Here is a 23,149-nt window from a genome sequence, read left to right as displayed (position 1 = left end):
AAGAAAGAAAGTTGTTCACACAAATTTGTTAAATGGATCCACTTTGTACATTGGTTCAAAGTGAAAATAATGAAGAGTAGTTTATATGTAAAGACAAAGAATCTGAAATGTATTTCAATAATGAAGAAATAAATCTCACACGTTTCTTGTCTCATGCAATGAAAGATGGCTTTATTTAAAGAAATAAACATTAAAAATTAAGAAATCTTGATGAAAAATTAATAAAAATATAAATACTAAGAAATCCCAAATTTATTTTTCATTAGAAAACTCAAACCCTATATCTTTTAGAGGTAAACATGGCTTTAATACTTAGTAAATGTACAATAAATGTAACATAAGCAAATAGTTATACACAGTTACATCTGAATGGTTGTAGCGTACACACATAGGGCCATTATCATAGACTAAACAAAGGAACCTTAAGCATTATACAAAATAGTTATACAAAGTTATATCTGAATGGTTGTAGCGTATACACTTAAGTCCATTAGAAATCTGAAGCTCCCAGTTACTTTACAAAGAAAAGAATGGTGCAGCTCAGGTGTCTCATACAACTACTTCAAATCAAACTTTAAATAATTAACCTGTTTTTTGTTATACAACTACTTCAAATCAAGAAGTGCTATGTGTAAGACGTTGAGTTGTCCAAAAAATGGAAGCCTGTCATAACCATAACTTTTCACTTGTTGGGACAACAGGTGCAAGGGGGTTTCCTTTACCAAAAGGAAAACAAGAAACATCATATGCCTCGTTAATTGGAGATACTTCAAATAATCATGCCCATATTTGGTTCTCTGGATGAGTCTAGATTTTGATTAACCAAGGCATAAAAAATATGACAATGGTTGTTTCTTCATGCCCTGAGAGGACTCAAATTTCAATCAACCAATAGATGTGATAGCCAATAAGGTCTGCTCCTTTCCTTTTGGTCAAATTTGGAAAGGTGGGTGGGACAATGCCCAAAGATTTTAACCCACTCTTCTTGTTGAATATTCACAATAACAACGCTGACAAGTGGAAATTCAAGTACAAGAAGGATTTGATTTGCATAGGACATAAGGGTGGTCGAGACACTCTTTATTATCCCTGGTAAAATGTCCAGATGGGATGGCGCAAAGCGTGTAGGATTTTTCTTCACCTTTTGATGGACATCTAGAAGTTTCAATTTTGGTTTAGTAGGAGAGATTAAAAACTTACAATTCTGCTCTTTTCTTTTCCAGTTGCAAGGCCTGGTTCTAGTTGGAAGGTTGGATTTGGAACATTTTTAGTGGGGATTTGCTGTGAGAACATGAAAGCTTGACTTTAGGAGTAGGGAATACAGGACTTGGTTGCAATTTGGATGCCGACCTCAAGCCTTCTTGTTCACAAGATTCAAGAAATTCCTAGGGAACTTTAGGCATATTCCCTTGTGGAGTTTTTAATAGGGATGTTTTCTTAGACAATACAATCTAGCCTAGGACTACTCTCCCTTGGGCTGGTCCTTCAGGTGTTTACAAAGTCTGAATAGCTGCTTCCATGAGATCTTTTATGGGTATACTTGTTTTTCACATTCTGATACAATAGAAGAATTCTGGGGCTAATACTCAAATTATTTACTTTGGATCAAGCGAAAAGGAAAATCACCAAGGCCACATTTTTTATTCAATTAGATGTTGTGAGTTCCTTTGTGACAACAATCAACAAATTCTAGCACAAGCGATGGGGAGAATGGAGACATTTTGAAGGGATTGAAAAGAACTAAAACCAACAAGAAAACAAATCTTAGGATGATAACCAGCTGGATGAGCATAAAAAGAAAATAATCATTGTGGAAGTAGGGGAAGAGTGCACTAGGTAGAAATTGCAAGATCAAGAAGACTTAATACAAGAATTCCAGGAGAGAGTTTGACATTTGGAGCTGGAGCAACATCCTGGGTTTGCAGATCTGAGGTCCCTTGTGCCTCACCATCAATCTTCTTTGGTTCCTTTGGACAAGAGGAAGCAGTAGCAAAGGACGAAGACTCTGTGGAACAACATTCTGTGCATTTCAGGAGAACAAACCCATCCATGGTGTTGTCAGTTGTAGGAAGAAAAAGCACTGCCCACTTTGGGCATGATAACAAAAATGGCTAATATTATGATGTATTTCAAGTTTGTGATTTTGCTAGACCAGTTTGTAAGGCTTATACTAGCCAGACAGTAAATAATAGCAAATTAGCAATAGAGTAGTGATAATAGGACAACTAGGGAACAATTACCAACATCAAGAGATGTTGTTTCATGGAATACAATGATAGCAGGATATGGTATGCATGGGAAAAGTGAAGATGCTCTTGGTCTTTTTCCCAAAATGCAACAAACACGTATCAAGGTCAAGATATAGTTGCTCACCAAATTTCAACAAATTACGAATACTTTCATTTTGGCAAAAAAACCCAATGCAACAATTTCGAGCCGTACAACACTAGAATCTCAGAGTACTCTAGAAGGGAAAATGTTTAGGATGATAAGGTCTATCAGCGCAACAAATCTATGCAAATTCTGGGCAATTTAGCTTTTTCACTTGTTTAAGGATTCCTTGTAGCTCGGTGCTTCTCATGTCAATCCAAAAGGATTGGAAATGCCTCTGGGTATTTAGAAATGATACTTTTGGTTGTAGCTGATCATTTCTGTGTGATGCACTCATTCATATCTATTTTATTGATATGCAAACACAAAGAGCTCCGAAAAGCATTGTGTCATACGGATGGGGTCAGCGACAATTCTCTTGCTTGAAATTTGTTAGCATTATTTGCTTGAGTCTAGGATTTTGAATCCGGTCGTATTATCTGTTATATTTCTGATATGGTTTATCGAGTCCAGGATTTTGATTCTAGTCGTATTATCTGTTATATTTCTGATATGGTTTATCTCATGGATAAACATATCTCTTTTAATCGAATGACAAAGCTTGTTTTAAACGATAATGAGGGGCATATGAAACCTTGATTGGATTCTCATTGCATAATACAAATAAGAGGGCATCTCATTACTCCTATTTGGCATAGAATTTGTATTTCCGTCCATTTAAAGGGAACAAAAGAATTTATAGAAAAGTTAAAACTATAGCGCATTTATTTGCTTTCTCTTATTTGAGGATGAGATTTGCTTCCTTGTTTCATATGGTAGCCAAAGTACTGTCTTTTACCCTCCTATTGTTAGATTGCTTGTCATTGTTCAAGAATGTTATTATTGTTTTTTAATAAAGAGTTGTTTGCATGTGAAAATATCAAAGAATGAAATAGGAATGAGGGAATGAGAATGATAAAAAGAGTTGTGCATATGCAAAGATATCAAAAGGAGTTGAATGAAATGGGAATGAAGTAATGATAATGATGAAAATATAAGAGATTGAGAACCCATCCTTCATCAAAGAAAGAATGAGCCATCATCAAACCATTACATGATTTGATTCCAATGGAGAATGGAATGAGGTGCGACTATAAATTCTAGCCAAGTCAAAGTGCAAGTAAGAATGAGCCATCATCAAACCATTACATGATTTGATTCCAATGGAGAATGGAATGAGGTGTGACTGTAACTTCCAGCAATGTCAAAATGCAAGTGCAAGGATTGCCCAACAAAGTGCAAAGGGAACGAAAAACTCGCATTTCATTTGTCAAACAAGCGCTCAAATATGAAAGCAAGAGTCAAGAATGAAGACGAAGTTGTAATTGAATTTTCAATTGGATAAGTTTCACTCGCATGAGTGAGTTATTATAAAAATTAATTAAACACTTATTATTCACAAGTCTCAAGTTTGCTTGAAACGTCAAACTCTTTTGTGAGTCCATAGCTTTGAAAAGATGAAGAGGCTTATTGGGTAGAGGAAAGGATAGGAAATAAGAAGGCCAAGAGAAATGAATTCTTGTTACAATTAAAACCTTTCTCTTCAAGCAAAAGGGTGTTCTTTTGGTCATTGTAAGCTATCCTGGTGATTAATGCAAACTACTGTTAGCTAGTTGTTGTTATACTCTTGCAAAATGTAACTGTGTGAACTATCCTCTCTTTCTTAGCTTTATTGGTGCCTGTGGATATGAGCATAGATTTATTGGTGCCTGTGGATTCTTAGCTTTATTGGTGCATGTGGATATGAGCATAGATTTATTGGTGCCTGTGGATATAAGCATAGAAACTGTGGACTATTTTCTTATTCTTATGCTTATTCTCACTCATATTTTGGCCTGCAAACTCAGGTTCCAGAATAGGGAGTTTCATTATAGTGGTGAACTTTCCTAATGCCTTCTAACTATGTGTAGAATGTAGTTGTAATCTATTTTCTCTATTGTTTTATGTTTAACACGTTTCATTCCAGCCTGGTTGTGTGACAATGCAGTGTGCTTCGACATTGAACTACAACAAGGTCTCCTCCCAACTTTAAGTATGACAACAACTATGTACTATGAATCATTAGTATCTATCTCAAAACACTGTTGCAAATAAGGAAGGGCAAGCACAAAGGCTGAACAAAGGGCATCCTTAAGCTTCTGAAAAGATTAGTCAACATCCAAGCTCCATGAGAGCCTTTTTTATTTGTCAGACAAATTTAGCGAGCAAGCTATATGTGAGTAGTGGGATATGAGTTTCCAATAAATAGAAATTTGTGCCACTCATAACACTTTTGAGATATGAAATTTTGTTTGGGACAAGCCAATCCTTCAGAACTTTGACCTCATTTGGATTTGCATGCACAACAAATTCATCAATAAGGAAGGCCAAATATAGAACTACTTGGGTCATGCAATCTCTATGGAAAATAGCTCATTGTCAATATGAAAACTCTGGTAAAACTGATGATGGGGGCAAACAACCTTTTAAAGAAAGGTGGTGGCAAAGAAATCACTGTGACAACCTTAATTGAGGTTTCGTCTTGGAGACCTTGGTGGTTGGATTTTGTTCTCCTCATCCTGCAACAAACCCAAATAAAAAAACCCAAATAAGGTGAGTATCCAAATAAGCAAAACAAGAAAGAAGCTCAAAATCCCATCTACAATAGGTAAATTTACTTGCAAACCCGAATGAGAACTTGAAATAGTTCCTGTACTAGATGTCAAAACCTTAGAGAGATGGAAGAGGTACTCCTCACACATGGAAGACCTGGAAGTAATAAACACACAACGAAACCCTAGCTTAATGGAAAATTGCAGACCAGGGTTTAAGTCACGGGAAATCCAAGCTCCACCAGAGGTACGGAGGGTGCGAATGCGGAGAGGGTGGGGGTGGTTACACCCCATAACTAATGCTAACCCTTCTGAACCATTAGATCATGAGCTCTGAAGATATATGGTCAATAACAATGCCACTTTACATGGAAAAGTACAAGCCATATACCTTGTTAAATAGTCTAGAATGAGTGTTGAACAATCTAGAATGAGTGTATGTGAAAGGTAAGAACTCCTACCATTGTCGATTTGTCTTATTGCACCGCGACAGAGAGAGACAAGTGTCAAATAACAATTGAAAAGGTAGATTAAATTGGAGAAATCGTTAGGAACTGGAGATAGCATAATTCTGCAACATAAATATGGTAGCTAGCCAGATGTCAAACCACAGAAGCCAGATGTCAAACAATAGAAGATATGTAGCCAGATGTCAAAGAGAAAACCATATGCCAGATGTCAATCAGAAAATGAAAGTGTAGACTACTAAACTGATTCAAAAGAAGGGCTATTGGCCTAAATATTGAGTATTTAATTTTGATTTAATCTTGTAAAGGTATTTTGATTGCACCAAGAGGTGCTCTATAACTTAGTATAGGGTAATGTGTAGATGTAATGTAAAAAAGTTTGTAAACATATCTAGTATAGGATAATGTGTAAATATAATGTAAGAAAGTTTGTAAATATTTTTATATGTTGAATTTATGATACATAAATTGGTAAACATTTACATGTTGGTTAAAATTAATATAGAGCTCAAGGGAGATATTGTAGTGTCCTTAAAATGTGAAAAGTAATCAAAATAATAAAATTCAAATTTATTACATTGTAATTTTGTTTTTATTAATAAAATTGGGACTAACTTTTAGATTAAAAAAACCATAATATATATATATATTACATTGAAATATATAAGTAAGAACAATAAGTTAAGATCCATTTTACTTTATAAAATATAATAATGATTATGTAATTATATTTAAATTTAATTAATAAGCACATAAGCTTACAATATGGTTCATCAATACATTATGCCAAAAAGCCTTCTCTCATTTCACACTCAAAATGTTTTATTTGAATTTAATTTTATAACTTTTTTTTATTAAATTTAAAAGAAAAAATATTATAATTTTTTTGAGATATATCTACACCTCTATCACATGAAAATATATAAGATATAAATAGTAGCTATAAATTAATATCCATTTCATCATATAAATTAAAACGATAATGTTGTAACCATATTTAAATTTAATTAATAAGCACAAATTTTTTTAATATTTACAATATAACAATATTTTTAACCATGGATATTCACCACCACTTTACAATGGATATTATTAACTATACCATACCATGGGCCAATACGATGGCTCATCAATACCACATGCCCAAAAACCATTCCTCATTTCACAATCAAAATAATACTTATAATTAACAAGACTTTTAACCATGGATACTCAGCCCACTTTACCATGGATATTATTAATTATACTATTCCATGGGCCAATACCATGACTCACCCAAAATTAATTCTCATTTCACAATCAAAATAATTTATAAATAAATTTTTTAATTAAATTTTATTACATTTGTTGGGCCAAAGACACACTCTCCATCTGAGTATGGAATAATAGTTGTAACGTCTAATTATATTATGTTATCTAAACATTTTGACGAGATCAAATTACATAAAAAATAAAATAAAATTATTAATTAAAACATTTGACTCAGTAAAATTATATAAAAATAAAAATTAAACTTCAAAAAAATTAATAATGAAATCATTTTAGATCCATCTAAACTTCCAACCTCTCAAACTCCAATTTTTTTTTTATTTTTTTAAACTCCCCACCTCTCAAACTCAAAAAAAAAAAAAAAAAAAACACAAATATAAATACCACTTCCAACTAAAATAATCATTATTTTAATATTTTCAAACACAAACATAAATACGACTACTTCTAACTAAAATAGTATAAAAAATATTTCATTATTTTAAATACTTTTCTTACCAAATTTGTTTTAAATTTAAATATAAAAAGACTAAATCTAACGAACTGTAACCGAGTAACTGACTTCTAAAAATAGGAGTTAAGAATTCCGGTATTGAGCTATAAATAGCTGTTAAAGAAGTGCAACACATCGCACTTCATTTTAGCTGTTACCCTTTAGAGCTCGTGAGTTGCAATGGCCGTAGCTGCACTCGTCTCCTCTGCAGGCTGCATGGCCAATGTAGGCATCCTTTTCTTTCTGTTGGCCCTTCCGATGATGATCAGCGGAGATCCAGAGGCGTTGCAGGATTTCTGCGTCGCAGACACCAAGTCTTCCATTTCTGTGAACGGAGTGGCATGCCTTAATCCCACTCAAGCTTCCCCACAACACTTCATGACATCGGCCCTGCGCACGCCACCCAACACCTCGTTCGATCCTTCGGGAGTGAACTTCATTGTGACAAACATAAAGAGAATGCCGGGCCTCAACACGCTGGGAATAGTGATGGCCCGCGTAGACATGGCTGTGGGAGGGGTGGCAGCTCCACATATCCATCCCAGAGCCACTGAAATTGTGTACGTCTTGCAAGGAAAAGTGGTTGCCGGCTTCGTGGAGTCAAGTTCGAACAGACTGCTCTCTCAAACGCTGGAAGCTGGCGATGTGTTCGTGGTTCCAAAGGGAACGTTGCACTTCGCTCAGAACATCGGAGACAAGGTGGCAACTACCATCAACGCACTCAACAGCCAAAATCCGGGTTTCTTGCTCCTTCCCTCCGCCACTTTCGGTTCCCGGCCGGGCATTCCCGGGGAAGTTCTGGCGAAGTCATTTGCCATGACTCCACAGGAAGTAGAGCGAATCAGGAAGGTCCTCGAAGGTTCCTGAACCAGTGATATACTCCTACTATTATAATAATAATAATCGCACCGCACTGAGTGTATGTGTGGAGGAGTGAGTTGTTTGCATGATGCACCTCCACATTTTTGAGTGTGTGGATGGATGGCTGGCTCACAAGTATTTCGTTAAGTATTTCGAGAAAGGTTAGCTTTTAAGATTTCTTCTCGGCCATAACTGTCATTGTTTTGTCTTTTATTTACCATAATATTAATAATAATAATTTGGCTTTTAAGATTTCTGATGGGCCATAATTGTAATTGTTTTGTATTTTATTTATAATAATATTAATAATAATAATAGGGCTTTTAAGATTTTTAATTGGCCATAACCATAATTGTTTTGGTTGGTTTTTATTTACAATAATATTAGTAATAACAATTTTCTTAAAATTGGCCATAACCATAATTGTTTTGGTTTTTATTTACAATAATATTAGTAATAACAATTTGTGCTTGGCCATAATTATAATTGTTTTGTATTTTATTTATAATAATATTAATAATAACAATAATTTGGATTTTATGATTTCTGCTGGGCCATAACTATAATTGTTTTGTTTTTATTTACAATAATATTAGTAATAACAATTTCAAATGTATGTGTGGAATATAATATTAATAATAACAACAATTTCAAATGTATGTGTAGAATAGCAAGGTTTTTGAAGGGAGGTATTTCAACATTTTTGGAGAAATGTGTATACAATGTACAAGTTTATGCAAAGTGTAATGAATTTTATGGAGTATTTGGTTGAACATTGGCTTTTTAAAATCTCTAATTTAGTCATAAGTTTAATAGTTCTTTCTTATTTCATTTTAGAGTGGTTAATAATTTAGTCATAAGAAATGATGGTTGTATTGGTGTAATTGTTTGTAAAGGTTAAAACTACTATAAAGTTAAGGAAAATATCGTAAAATTAAAAACAATAAAATTCAATTTTTTTATATTGTAATTTATTTATTTATTAATAAATTAAAAATAATTTTTTAGATAAAAAAAATCATAATATATATATCACATTAAAATATATAATATACAAATATACCATAAAAATAGTGGTTCAAAATTAATGTTATATAGTATTTTGTGGCACTCTTAGTATCTTGAAGTGTCAATGTAGCAAGTTTTATAAAGTGAGAAAACTATTGCAAACAATGTATTCACCATGAAACATGTTAATATGTTACATGGTATTTTGTCGCACTCTTAGGCTCGTATCTTGAAGTGTTGCACTTTGTGTCGTCAATGTAGCAAGTTTTGTAAAATGATGAAAACTATCGCAAACAATGTATTCACCATGAAACATGTTAATATGTTACATAGTATTTTGTCGCACTCTTAGTCTTGTATCTTGAAGTGTCGCACTTTGTGTCGTCAATGTAGCAAGTTTTGTAAAGTGTTGAAAGTTGTCGCAAACAATGTATTCACCATGAAATCTGTAGCAAGTTTTGTAAAATGATGAAAACTATCGCAAACAATGTATTCACCATGAAACATGTTCATATGTTACATAGTATTTTGTCGCACTCTTAGTCTCGTATCTTGAAGTGTCGCACTTTGTGTCGTCAATGTAGCAAGTTTTGTAAAGTGGTGAAAGTTGTTGCAAACAATGTATTCACCATGAAACCTGTTTAGAACTTCCTTGAAGAAAATGAAGAAAACTTGCCTTAAAGGCATTCTGAAGAGCTTGTAAAAAATATTGATTTGAAAGCCCAACGCTACTTTCATTAGGAAAATCCGTGCTTGTGCTGGTAACCTCTGGCATTACACATGTCTAGCGCTGTGAGCACTATTTTTATCAGGAAAATCTGCACTGGTCCTCTTTAGGCAATTTTTCTCAAAATGGAGAAGAATCTTTTCCTACTAGAAAACTTCAGAATGACGATGTGGTTTCAGGTGCGTGAAGACCCCCCAGTCCTGGCCCTAGATCCTACTTCCATGGACCTCTCCCTTGAGATGTGGAAATCCCTCTTTTCAATGATCCTCAACTCCCTCTCCTTCCTTATAAATGAATTGCCCACCATCTACTTAATGGTTGGTTGTTGGCTATTGGCTGGTTGGTTGCCATCCTAATGCTGAATTGTGCCTGATTCCCATTTGCAAAAAAGAAAAGATGTTTGAAGGAATTTCCCACCATCTACTCTGATTCCCATTTGCAAAGGAGAAAAGATGTTTGAAGGAATTTCCCACCATCTACTAATGGTTGGTTGTTGGCTATTGGTTGATTGGTTGCCATCCTAATGCTGAATTGTGCCCTAATGATTCCCATTTGCAAAGGAGAAAAGATGTTTGAAGGCTAAGGCTTGGACTTAGACTCTCACTTGAAGGAGGCTTCCAACAGGCTTCATTGATTTTAATGCTTCATTTTTCATCTATTAATAATATAGTATATGTTTTATTTCCATACATATGTCAATTATTGTCCATTTATTATAATGCTCCTTGATCTGTTACATAATTTATATTAGAAAATGTTATGCTTTGCATAGGTTTTGTTGTCTCCACTTGATCTTTCTTGCAAGCACTCATCCACACCAGTGAAGAGGAGATCGTGAGCTTGGAAGCCAAAGAGTCAAGGCCCACAACAAGGGTATTAACATCATAGAGAGGTAGGAGATCTATCCTCCTTTGTATTTTCTAGTATGAATCAGGAAAGATTGCATGTAGTTGTCTTCTGTAGTTGCTAGATCCTCCCATAGGACTAGAGGGACCATTTCTATTTGTAGAAAGGATTTCCTACACAACAAAATGGTGACTCTGTTGGGGAGTACATAACTCTTCAAACTTGTTTTTGTTTTTGGTCTCGTTTGATAAGTTTGGCCAACCTATTAGTGACCCATAACTTTGATTGATTGTGGATCCACATTCTGAGTGGTGTGTGGTTTAGAGTGTCAAATCTAGGTCTCTGTTCAACTTTGTTTGTTTTTTCCTAAGTTTTATCTTCCAACGCCAATCTCTTAGGGTTTTTGAAAAAAGATATGAAATGTCTTAACCTCTAAAGTTTTTATCCTGCTTTGTTTCATAGAATTTTGACTTATTGTTGTTAGATTCTTTGTGGTTTGCAAAAGTTTGTTCCATGTTTAAGTAGTGAAAACAAACTTTGGTTGAATCTTTAGTTCTTTGGGTAATCGAGTTTACTATTTTGCTGCTTGTGTGTGTTACTGATTTGTTGCTTGATAAGCATTTTTAGTTCTTTTGAAAACCAGAAAGAAATTGCATTTACAATTGTCAAGCCTTCATCTCAAAATTGATCAGTACTTCTGGAAATTGCACTTGATTACATTGCACTGGAGATTTGTTTTTGAGATTGTCATTGAGAATACATTACATTGCTTGGTGTTGAAAGTTGATAAGTGCATCTTCATTCATTTAGAAAAGAAAAAATTCATGTAGGTGAACTTTAGTGAATTATAATTCATTTACTTTTTGATTGTTGCATTGGAATTATGGAATTGAATGATCTACTTAGGAAGCTATTGTTGGTTGCATATTTGATTGTTGGATCAGTGTTTTCACTTCTTCCCTACACTAGATACCTTTCATAAATGAAAAGAATCATTTTTTCATATCAGTTGCATCATAGGTGTGCTCAGGTGACATCGATTTTTGAGCCTTGAGACCGAAACATAATTCAAGATCAACTTTAAAATTTATCTCAATTAACTTAAGGAGCATTTGGAACCTTAATGAAAACATCTAGAGGTCTAGGCTAGAGACGTGTTCCCGTGTCATTAAACGTAGGAGCTGTCATTGTTTTCCAGCTTTTCATCCCGGGGTGAAATCCCATTCCATGTACGGAAGTGTATAGGATCGTTCTCCACGTACCTTCGGGTATATCAAGCGACACTCCACGCAAGAAAAGTATATGGGAACTCTCTCATCGAATGGTTACGCATTAGACAACACTACTACGGACTGCACTCCCACGCACCGTCGAGTATATTTTGGGAGTCCCTTATAGGTTGCTATCCATCCATAGGTAATCAAGTCTGCTGCCTTGTATACATTGATAGACCGAACACAACACTAAGGGATATTGGCTGCCGTAAGTTAAGTCCATGGTTTTCCAAGGTGTATATTACAGTTTGCGGTTTCTTGGTAAACCCTTTTGCCTAGTGACCCCTTTCTTTTGTTTGTGTCTTTATTTTCTAAAATCGATTAATTGTTTGAGGAAAAGCATCCTTCCTGTGGAAATAGTCCTTAGTAGATATTAGGTTGAGACTAATGGCAACAGTTCCTGAGTCCACCAATCAAGGAAACCCCTTTGATGGGAATCCTGGTCCTTTAACTTCTTTTGGAAATATTGGTGCTCCTTAGATAGAAACGTTGTCCCTTCCTGGATTTACCATTGATTTTCCAATTTGGTTATTTTCGACCTCTATGGTTCCAAATGTCCAAACTTCTTCTCAACTGAGTTCTCTTTCACTTGAACAATAACAACCTCCAGTTGATCCTAAAGTTGACTCTTTTCCTTCTTCACTTGTTCAACCTTCTTCCTCTTCTTCCTCTTCGTTTGGTGAAAGCCTGTAAGTTAGTAACCAGGTGGATAAGAAGAAGAAGAAAAATAAGTAGGGGACAACCAAACAACCATTGCTACAAATGCAACTAATGCAGAGAAAACTTCCAATCAGCCCCGCAACATTAAATTCCCTTGCAAGTTATGTAAGGGTGATCCACTTCTTAGAGATTGTCCTGGTATTCCCAAGGTATTAGAAGTTTGGTTCACATGCTTACATCAGCCTTTGACATCAGCCTATGGAGATCATGTTGGTGATAAACCCTCAAATAGTGATAATAAGGTCCACGGGAAAAATGGTAAAATCAAATTTCCCTGTAGTTTATGTGAAGGGAATCATCCTATTCACCTTTTTCCTTATATGGATGAAGCCTCAAAAGTGTTGGACAACTTTACAACTTCTCAACCTCGTCTTCCGACTGGTTATTGAAAGCTTTCCCTTGATCCTCCACTAGTTAATGAAGTGATTGATCATAATTCATCTCTAGTCAATCCCACTCTCTCTGAATGTGAATTCCATGAACTCGCTCCTCACCAACCAATTGTTGAGAAAATGGTTGACTTAATTCCACATTGAGTTGATCGTACCTTTCCCATAGAGAGTGAATTTCATACCACTCAAGTTCTTCTTGTTTCTTTAGATTCCAATGAATTGGGGGGAAATCCTCTTGTTCCAACGGTAGAGGGGGGCAATCCTCCTGTTCCCATAATGCAAGGGGGTAGTTTTCCCATTCCCATGGAACCCCTCCAAGTAGTATGGTCACTTCCTTTGATTAGAGTTGACTGACAGGATATCGTCTTCCTTATTATGTGCCCTTCTAGATCATAGTACATGCTTATAATATATTCGTACCCAACACAATTATAGATGAAGGCGCATCAGATAGTATTATGTCCTCAACTACTTGGAAATCTTTATGTTCTTCGTAGCATGTGCTCGTTACCCAGAATATGTTAGCTTTTAACAGAGGAACTAGTCAATCATTAGGGATCCTTCCTAATTTCCTATTACTTTGGGAGGAAAAATCGTCTATATCAATGTGATGGTTTTCAAAGGCCCTTTGGATTTTAATTTACTCCTTGGCTGTGACTATGTTTATGTCATGGGAGCTCTTGCCTCTTCTCTCTTTCGTGTGATATGTTTCCCGCATGAAGGAATAATTGTGACTATTGATCAACTTTCATTCATTGGTCCTAATTTGACTCCCAATCAACCATCTTCCCTAAATGGTCCTTGTATGCAAATGGTATCAACCCCGCCATAGGTTAATTATGTGGCCACCTGTTCCATGTCCGCATCTACTGATGATCTACTCAATGATATAGTGCATCATGTATTGGGGGCATTGGAGCTTGATCTTTCCATTAGATGCCTTGACATGTATCCCTTCCTGAGCGTTTTTCTCCCATTTGGTCAGAACTTGTTGGAAGCCATGGCCTCTTATCGTCCATAATCAAGGTGATTGTCCATAATCAAGGTGTCGAAGCAAAGTTCCTTGTATTTTGTCAAGCTCCTTAAAAAATGAAACAAGGTGTCGGAGCAGAATTTATTTACTTGTGTCAAGCTCCTTAAAAAATGAATTAAGGTTCTCGAAGCAAAGTTCTTTGTCTTGTGTCAAGCTCCTTAAAAAAATGAATCAAGGTTCTCGGAGCAGAGTTCCTTTAATTGTTTCAAGCTCGTTAAAAAATGAAGCAAGGTGTCATGAGCATGGTTCTTTTCATGTCTCGAGCTCGTTAAAAAATGAAACATATTCCCTTCCAATTCGAGTCTTTGATTATACCTCGTAAATCCTGAGTCGAGTCTTTCACTTGATATCATAAATGAACCTTCATTCCATTCATCTGTTAGTGACCAATAGTATACTTAGGTGAATGAAATGAAGCTTGGGGGGCATGTACCTCAGGTTGGGTCATTATGCTGGGGGCATGCAAACTTATCTCAAGCATAGTTTTTCTTTGTTTCAAGCTTGTGTAAATATGAAACCAATCTCAAGCATATTTTTTGTTTGTTTTGAACTTGGGTAAAAATGAAACTAATCTCAAGCATAGTTTGTCTCCATTTCATGCTTGTGTAAAAATGAAATCAAATTTAAGCTTAGTTTTTTCTCATGTTTCAAGCTTGTGAAAAAATGAAACCATCTTCAAGTATCCTCAAGCATATTTTCCCATGTTTCAAGTTTGTGTAAAAATGAAACATTCCCACTTTACCTCTTGTGATTGCCATTTTTATCAACCTATTTTTGCGAGAAGAGCCTTGGTTTTTTCATTCCAGTGTCACCATCTCTTTGGCCGACCATATACTTTCACTTGGTTGTTTTACCCTTTCCCGAGGAGCCGTTACGATGAGTGGTATTATTAGCCAACCTTTTGACCTTACATGTTTTGAGTAGTTTTATCATTACGAGAACCAGTTGCTATCCTTTTGACTTGAATTATTTTCCTATTAAAATAGCCTCAAATAATTTTTGATGAATTAACCACTTGGAGGGTAATTAATTTTCCCTTTATTTTATTTCTTGGATAATTTCTCGCTAATATTAATTTATTTTTGCCAGAAATTAAAATTAAAAGGACTTAAGGGGGGATTAATTATTTTTCCACCCTCTAAGTGTATCTAAAAAATATTTTGGTAATGGTGTTTTAATTATGAGGAAATATTCACCAAAAATATTTATAAACACATTTTTACATCAAAATATTACAATTAATTCAACCATTGGAAGGGAAAATACACAGACACAAACCACTTGAGAGTCAACCAAATTGTGCGACAAGACACATGATCTAGCATGAGAAAAATACATAGAGTCAATAAACACTAGGACTCACCTAAGACCTCGTAAATGAGATTCACCCTAGCTTGGTGGTATATACGGGAGAAACACTCTACCAATTATCTGTGTTTACAAACACAAATAATTTGGCGAGGTTAAAAAAAATACCTAGAGTGAAACCCTTTGAGAAGAATCATAGGCTTAACTAGGTGTTATTACATGGTTTAATACTCATACTAGAATCATTTTTACAATATAAAAGCAGGATTTAAGATTACAATGACGACATTGACTATCTTTTTTTATATCCTGCGTTATACCCCCCTTCTTGGATTGTTGACATGTACATGGTCAACAAGAGAAAAAATAAAGCATGAAGAACATGGTTGGTAATAAAATAATAATAATAATTCATTCTTTGTTTTTACATGAAATACATAAGTACAATAATAATGAAGACGGAACCTAGTTACAATTTCAACAGATACCACTCCCAAACATCTTGAAACAATTAATGGTAATGTTAAAAATTGAAGTAAAAGGAAAAAAGGGGAAGATAAGGAAATAAAGGAAATGCCAACTTTTAAGGAAAGATCAAGTAAATTTCAACTCTTAATTTAAGAATCTAAAATTACCATTAATTGTCAGCTTTTCGGTCAAACCTACTAAAAAAACGTTAATCGTGGTTCAATGTCTCTAAGGACTCTTGGAGATCGTTGAGGGGTTATCTAGGGAGTGCCTAAGGAGCACCCAAGGGGCGTCTAGGGAGTGTCCAATGAGTGCGCTCTTTGCTTCGAGAGCGCCTCGATGAGTGCCACGCCCATTGTGGCAAGGGATGTCCTAGGGGGCCTCACATTATGCTCCCAACAATACTCCCTAGATGCTCCCAATTAGAGCATGGTTCTCAGGGGAAGTAGCCGCTGGGAAGGGTGCTCACGGTAATATTATCATTGTCCAATTTGGCTTTGTCCACAACATAAAACTATGCTGACTGTTATTTCATGGTATGAGCCTTTATTTCTGCAATGGAACTGTTACCCACCAAAAAATGGGTAACCCATAGGATAATGTTTTCTCCTCCTTGGACAACCAAGTACCCTTTTCTGCTTGAATATTACCTCACTCCATTGCTTTTGATGATGGATGAGAAACATAGAAGAATGAGAACTGTTTTTCAACAAAATATGCTTGGACTCTAAAGATACTAATTTATTCATGCACTATCATGACAGATGTTGTCACAAACATAATTTACACTTTTTAATCCTTGGGAGAGGTTCCAATTGTATTTCCGATGATCGTGGCTTTGATGGTTGTGTTATGCTTAACCAGATTAATTTTATTGAAAAAATTAAACCAGCTACATATCGAGTTGGGAGTGGCTATGCATTCAACCTGTTGGGTTTGCAATGTTCAAAGGATGGTTTTACAGGGCACGAGTTTGCCTCTGGTATACTTGGAACTGTTGGAGGAGTTGTATCTATGAATGCAAGAGCAGATGGGCAGGTGCTTGTTAAAAACTTGACTTATATATATATTTTTTTCATTTGAAGCATTTCCTTTTGTTTTACTTTCATAGTTTGTTGTACATACTGTTCAATGCATAGCTAAAAATATCAAGACATAAGCAATAAAAGGTTGCACTGGTTGATGCTTTATGTCTTGTAATGCTTCCAAACAGGAAACTGCAGATGTTCTCAAATCTGTGGAGGTCGTTATGGTTGATGGAAGCCAAAGGGCATTTCAGAGACCTAAACTCACATTCAACTACCACGAATCACTCTTTCAGGGTATGCAACACTTTGCAGCTATTGTAGCTGCAACGTTTGAGTTAAAGCCTCTTCCATCATCAAGACAATACCAGAAAGCTTACTTGGAGAGGTGTCATAGCTACCTTAATGTTTTTATGTTTATGTTCATTTTCTTTTTCAAAGTTCTCTGGAACTCCTGCCATGTTAGAAATTGGAACTCCTGCCATGTTAGAAATTAGAACATAAAACGTGAAATGGGAATTTCTTTCTAATAAAAATTATATCATCCACATTATCCATTGTGGGCACACACGAAATTTCAAAATATTTAAAGAGGTTTGAACACAGGATTATATGCTTATCCTTTAGATTGAAACTACTTATGTAATCCATATTCACATTAAGAAGTTGTCTTGGTGATCTTAACAAGCAGAAGATATAAAACTCAACCAATCAGCGAACGCAGTGCTGGGTGTCTTTCGTAACGGTGCAACTACTACTCACTCTACCGGAGCTATCATCGAGCAAGCAGGACTGAAAGGTGTGATGCTGGGTGGCGCAAAAGTTTCAAAAGTGCGTGCAAAATTTTTAATCAATGTGGAGAAATCGACTTCTACAAATATGCATTCATTGATAAAGTTGGTCAAGTATCAAGTGAGAGAGAAAGTTGGTGTTGAGCTTCACGAGGAAATATTATATTCATTGATAAAGTTTGTCTAGTATCAAGTGAGAGAGAAAGTTGGTGTTGAGCTTCACGGGGAAATATTATATGTACCATACAATTAGAAAAAGATTAGGTTAATTTGCTGAGAGCATGCCCATCTCGTACTTACCCTGCAACAAGGTTAGTATGCTTGTTTTGTCCTCACCTATTTTGTAATAAGGTTAGTATGCTTGTTTTGTCCTCAACTGGAAAAGACGTGATGTGTAAGAATCCATAACTATGGACAAGTGTATATTGTCTACATGAGGGTAAGTTTACATAATACAAAGCATCGCTCTCTTTATTAAGGTTTCTAAGAATGCATGACAATAATAATACAATGTGCTAACTATTATGTTAGTACTGTGATAAGATGGGTGTGGCATGATTATTTATGGATTTATGAAGAAGCTTCTAGGGGAGTTTTAACTAGATCTATACAAAAGTCTCGAAAAATATTGACAGGTAATTGAGTTATATACATTCAACTTTCCCTCTGTTGCATTCTATATATTTAATTGGCTTGTGTCATTTAGTGTTTTGAGGCTGGAAGTCTGTTCTACATCAATTGCCGAAATGATAATTTAGAGTTAGCCCGCCATCAGAGCGAAAAACATGTAAACAAAATTTTAAAATTATTCTGGTCCTTTTTACATATTTCACTAAAAATTGCTGTAAGTTCTACTATTCATGTGGTATGCTGATGCGATTACTTCACCTTTGTTCTTGAGGTAAGATTCTTGCACTCACAATCTGGAAAGTGCACATCCTTAAAATATGGGGCCACGGCAAACCCACCAATAAAATTTTTCACACTATGTGATCAAGCACACCTTCTCCATAAAGCATGCCTTCATGTGCATCACACAAGTGTGACACCGAGAACATAATTTAAAACAAAAGCTCTATGTTGAATGTCGTCCATTGATCCACTAAAATGACATGCTATTACATCAATTCATCCCTATGATTGGTTGAGAGGCCAAAAAATGCATGGCCTAAGCAAGGGCAAGACATCCAAGAGCACTTAAGAATTACAAGCCGCAATGATGTGAAAAGTGATACAATTAGGAAATTTTTATCGATTTATAAGGTTATTTGTAGATGTAATGTAACAAAGTTTATAAACATAATTAGTATAGAGTAATGTGTAGATGTAATGTAAGAAAGTTTGTAAATATTTTTACATGTGAGTTTAATATGTTGAATTTATGATACCTAAATTGATAAACATCTACATGTTGGTTAATATTAATGTAGAGCTCAAGGGGGATGTTGCAGTGTTCTTAAAATGTTAAAAATAATCAAAATAATAAAATTCAAATTTATTACATTGTAATTTTGTTTTTATTAATAAAATTGTGAATAACTTTTAGATTAAAAAAAATCATAAGATACATATTACATTAAAATATATAAGTAAGAACAATAAGTTAAAATCCATTTTACCTTATAAAATAGAATAATGATTAGTAACTATATTTAAATTTAATTAATAAACACATAAACTTACAATATAGTTCATCAATAGAACATGCCAAAAAACCATCTCTCATTTCAAACTCAAAATATTTGATTTGAATTTAATTTTATAACATTTTTAAATAAATTTAAAAGAAAAAATATTATAATTATTTTTTAGATATATCTACATCTCTACACCACTATCACATGAAAATATATAAGATATAAATAATAGCTATAAATTAAATCCATTTCACCAAATAAATTAAAATGAGAATTTTGTAACAATATTTAAATTTCATTAATCAGTACAAAAAAGTTTAATACTTACAATATAACAATATTGTTAAACATGGATATTCACCACCACTTTACAATGGATATTATTAACTATACCATACCATTGGCCAATACAATGGTTCATCAATACCACATGCCCAAAAACCATCCCTCATTTTACAAACAAAATAATACTTATAATTAACAAGACTTTTAACCATGGATACTCACCCCACTTTACAATGGATATTATTAACCATACCATACCATGGGCCAATACCATGACTCATCAATACCACATGCCAAAATCCATTCTCATTTCACAATCAAAATATTTTATATATAAAATTTTTAATTTAACTTTATTACTTTTTTTGGGCAAAGACATCCTCTCCATCTAAATATAGAATAGTTGTTGTAATGTCCAATTATATTATGTTATCTAAACATTTTGACCGGATCAAATTACATAAAAATAGAAAATAAAATTATTAATTAAAATATTTGATTCACTAAAATTATATAAAAATAAAAATTAAACTTAAAAAATTAATAATTAAACCCATTTAGATAAAATATAAATACCGCTTCCGGCCCAAATAACTATTATTTTAATATTTTCAAACACGAACATAAATACGACTGCTTCTAACTGAAATAGTATAAAGAATATTTCATTATTTTTAAATTTTTTCTTACCAAATTTGTTTTAAATTTAAATATAAAAAGACCAAATCTAACGAACTGTAACCGAGTAACTGACTTCTAAAAATAGGAGTTAAGAATTCGGGCATTGAGCTATAAATAGATGTTAAAGAAGTGCAACACATCGAGCTCGTGAGTTGCAATGGCCGTAGCTGGATGGCCAATGTAGGCATCCTTTTCTTTCTGTTGGCTCTTGCGATGATGATCAGCGGAGATCCAGAGGCGTTGCAGGATTTCTGCGTCGCAGACACCAAGTCTTCCATTTCTGTGAACGGAGTGGCATGCCTTAATCCCACTCAAGCTTCCCCACAACACTTCATGACATCGGCCCTGTGCACGCCACCCAACACCTCGTTCGATCCTTCGGGAGTGAACTTCATTGTGACAAACATAAAGAGCATGCCGGGCCTCAACACGCTGGGAATAGTGATGGCCCGCGTAGACATGGCTGTGGGAGGGGTGGCAGCTCCACATATCCATCCCAGAGCCAAGAAATTGTGTACGTCTTGCAAGGAAAAGTAGTTGCCGGCTTCGTGGAGTCAAGTTCGAAGCTGGCGATGTGTTCGTGGTTCCAAAGGGAACGTTGCACTTCGCTCAAAACATCGGAGACAAGGTGGCAACTACCATCAACGCACTCAACAGCCAAAATCCGGGTTTCTTGCTCCTTCCCTCCGCCACTTTCGGTTCCCGGCCGGGCATTCCCGGGGAAGTTCTGGCGAAGTCATTTGCCATGACTCCACAGGAAGTAGAGCGAATCAGGAAGGTCCTCGGAGGTTCCTGAACCAGTGATATACTCCTACTATTATAATAATAATAATCGCACCGCACTGAGTGTATGTGTGGAGGAGTAAGTTGTTTGCATGATGCACCTCCACATTTTTGAGTGTGTGGATGGATGGCTGGCTCACAAGTATTTCGTGAAGTATTTCGGGAAAGGTTAGCTTTTAAGATTTCTTCTCGGCCATAACTGTCATTGTTTTGTCTTTTATTTACCATAATATTAATAATAATAATTTGGCTTTTAAGATTTCTGCTGGGCCATAATTGTAATTGTTTTATTATTTTATTTATAATAATATTAATAATAACAATAATTTGGCTTTTAAGATTTCTACTTGGCCATAACTATAATTGTTTTGGTTTTTATTTACAATAATATTAGTAATAACAATTTCTGCTTGGCCATAATTATAATTGTTTTGTATTTTATTTATAATAATATTAATAATAACAATAATTTGGATTTTATGATTTTTGTTGCACCATAACTATAATTGTTTTGTTTTTTATTTACAATAATATTAGTAATAACAACTTCAAATGTATGTGTGGAATATAATATTAATAATAACAACAACTTCAAATGTATGTGTAGAATAGCAAGGTTTGTGAAGGGAGGTATTTCAACATTTTTAGAGAAATGTGTATATAATTTACAAGTTTATTCAAAGTGTAATGAATTTTATGGAGTATTTGGTTGAACATTGGCTTTTTAAAATTTCTAATTTAGTCATAAGTTTAATAGTTCTTTCTTATTTCATTTTAAAGTGGTTAATAATTTAGTCATAAGAAATGATGGTTGTATTGGTGTAATTGTTTGTAAAGGTTAAAACTACTATAAAGTTAAGGAAAATATCCTAAAATTAAAAACAATAAAATTCAATTTTTTTATATTGTAATTTTTTTATTTATTAATAAATTACAAAGAATTTTTTAGATAAAAAAAATCATAATATATATATCACATTAAAATATTAATATACAAATATACCATAAAAATAGTGGTTCAAAATTAATGTTATATAGTATTTTGTGGCACTCTAAATTCAATATAATTTTTTATATTGTAATTTATTTATTTATTAATAAATTACAAAGAATTTTTTAGATAAAAAAAATCATAATATATATATCACATTAAAATATATAATATACAAATAAACCATAAAAATAGTGGTTCAAAATTAATGTTATATAGTATTTTGTGGCACTCTTAGTCTCGTATCTTGAAGTGTCGCACTTTGTGTCGTCAATGTAGCAAGTTTTGTAAAGTGAGAAAACTATTGCAAACAATGTATTCACCATGAAACATGTTAATATGTTACATGGTATTTTGTCGCACTTTTAGTCTCGTATATTGAAGTGTCGCACTTTGTGTCGTCAATGTAGCAAGTTTTGTAAAATGATGAAAACTATCGCAAACAATATATTCACCATGAAACATGTTAATATGTTACATAGTATTTTGTCGCACTCTTAGTCTCATATCTTGAAGTGTCGCACTTTGTGTCGTCAATGTAGCAAGTTTTGTAAAGTGGCGAAAGTTGTCACAAACAATGTATTCACCATGAAACCTGTTTAGAACTTCCTTGAAGAAAATGAAGAAAACTTGCCTTGAAGGAATTCTGAAGAGCTTGTAAAAAATATTGATTTGAAAGCCCAACCCTACTTTTATTAGGAAAATCCGTGCTGGCAACCTTTGGAATTACACATGTCTAGCATTGTCAGCACTATTTTTATCAGGAAAATCTACACTGGTCCTCTTTAGGCAATCTTTCTCAAAATGGAGAAGAATCTTTTCCTACTAGAAAACTTCAGAATGACGATGTGGTTTTAGGTGCGTGAAGACCTCCCAGTCCTAGCCCTAGATCCTACTTCCATGGACCTCTCCCTTGAGATGTGGAAATCCGTCTTTTCAAAGATCGTCAACTTCCTCTCCTTCCTTATAAATGAATTGCCCACCATTTACTTAATGGTTGGTTGTTGGCTATTGGCTGGTTGGTTGCCATCCTAATGCTGAATTGTGCCCTACTGATTCCCACTTGCAAAGGAGAAAAGATGTTTGAAGGAATTTCCCACCATCTACTAGTGGTTGGTTGTTGGCTATT

General features: G+C 34.4%; 1 protein-coding gene across 1 annotated transcript; it reads left to right on the top strand.

Moving 5' to 3' along the window:
- The first annotated feature begins 7,370 nt into the window (after window positions 1-7,370).
- LOC149177728 (germin-like protein 8-12) lies at window positions 7,371-8,057 on the top strand. Its single transcript, XM_089421863.1, has one exon. The coding sequence runs from the start codon at window positions 7,371-7,373 to the stop codon at window positions 8,055-8,057; it is 687 nt and encodes a 228-aa protein (XP_089277989.1).
- Window positions 8,058-23,149: the final 15,092 nt, after the last annotated feature.

The sequence above is a fragment of the Pinus tabuliformis genome, chromosome 4_1 (assembly GCF_031772625.1).
Source record: "Pinus tabuliformis cultivar Carrire ecotype Pingquan chromosome 4_1, CPIR1, whole genome shotgun sequence".
Taxonomy (NCBI): Eukaryota; Viridiplantae; Streptophyta; class Pinopsida; order Pinales; family Pinaceae; genus Pinus; species Pinus tabuliformis.
The sequence above is the reverse complement of the archived record's forward strand: the minus strand, read 5'-3'. Positions and strand labels throughout refer to the sequence as shown.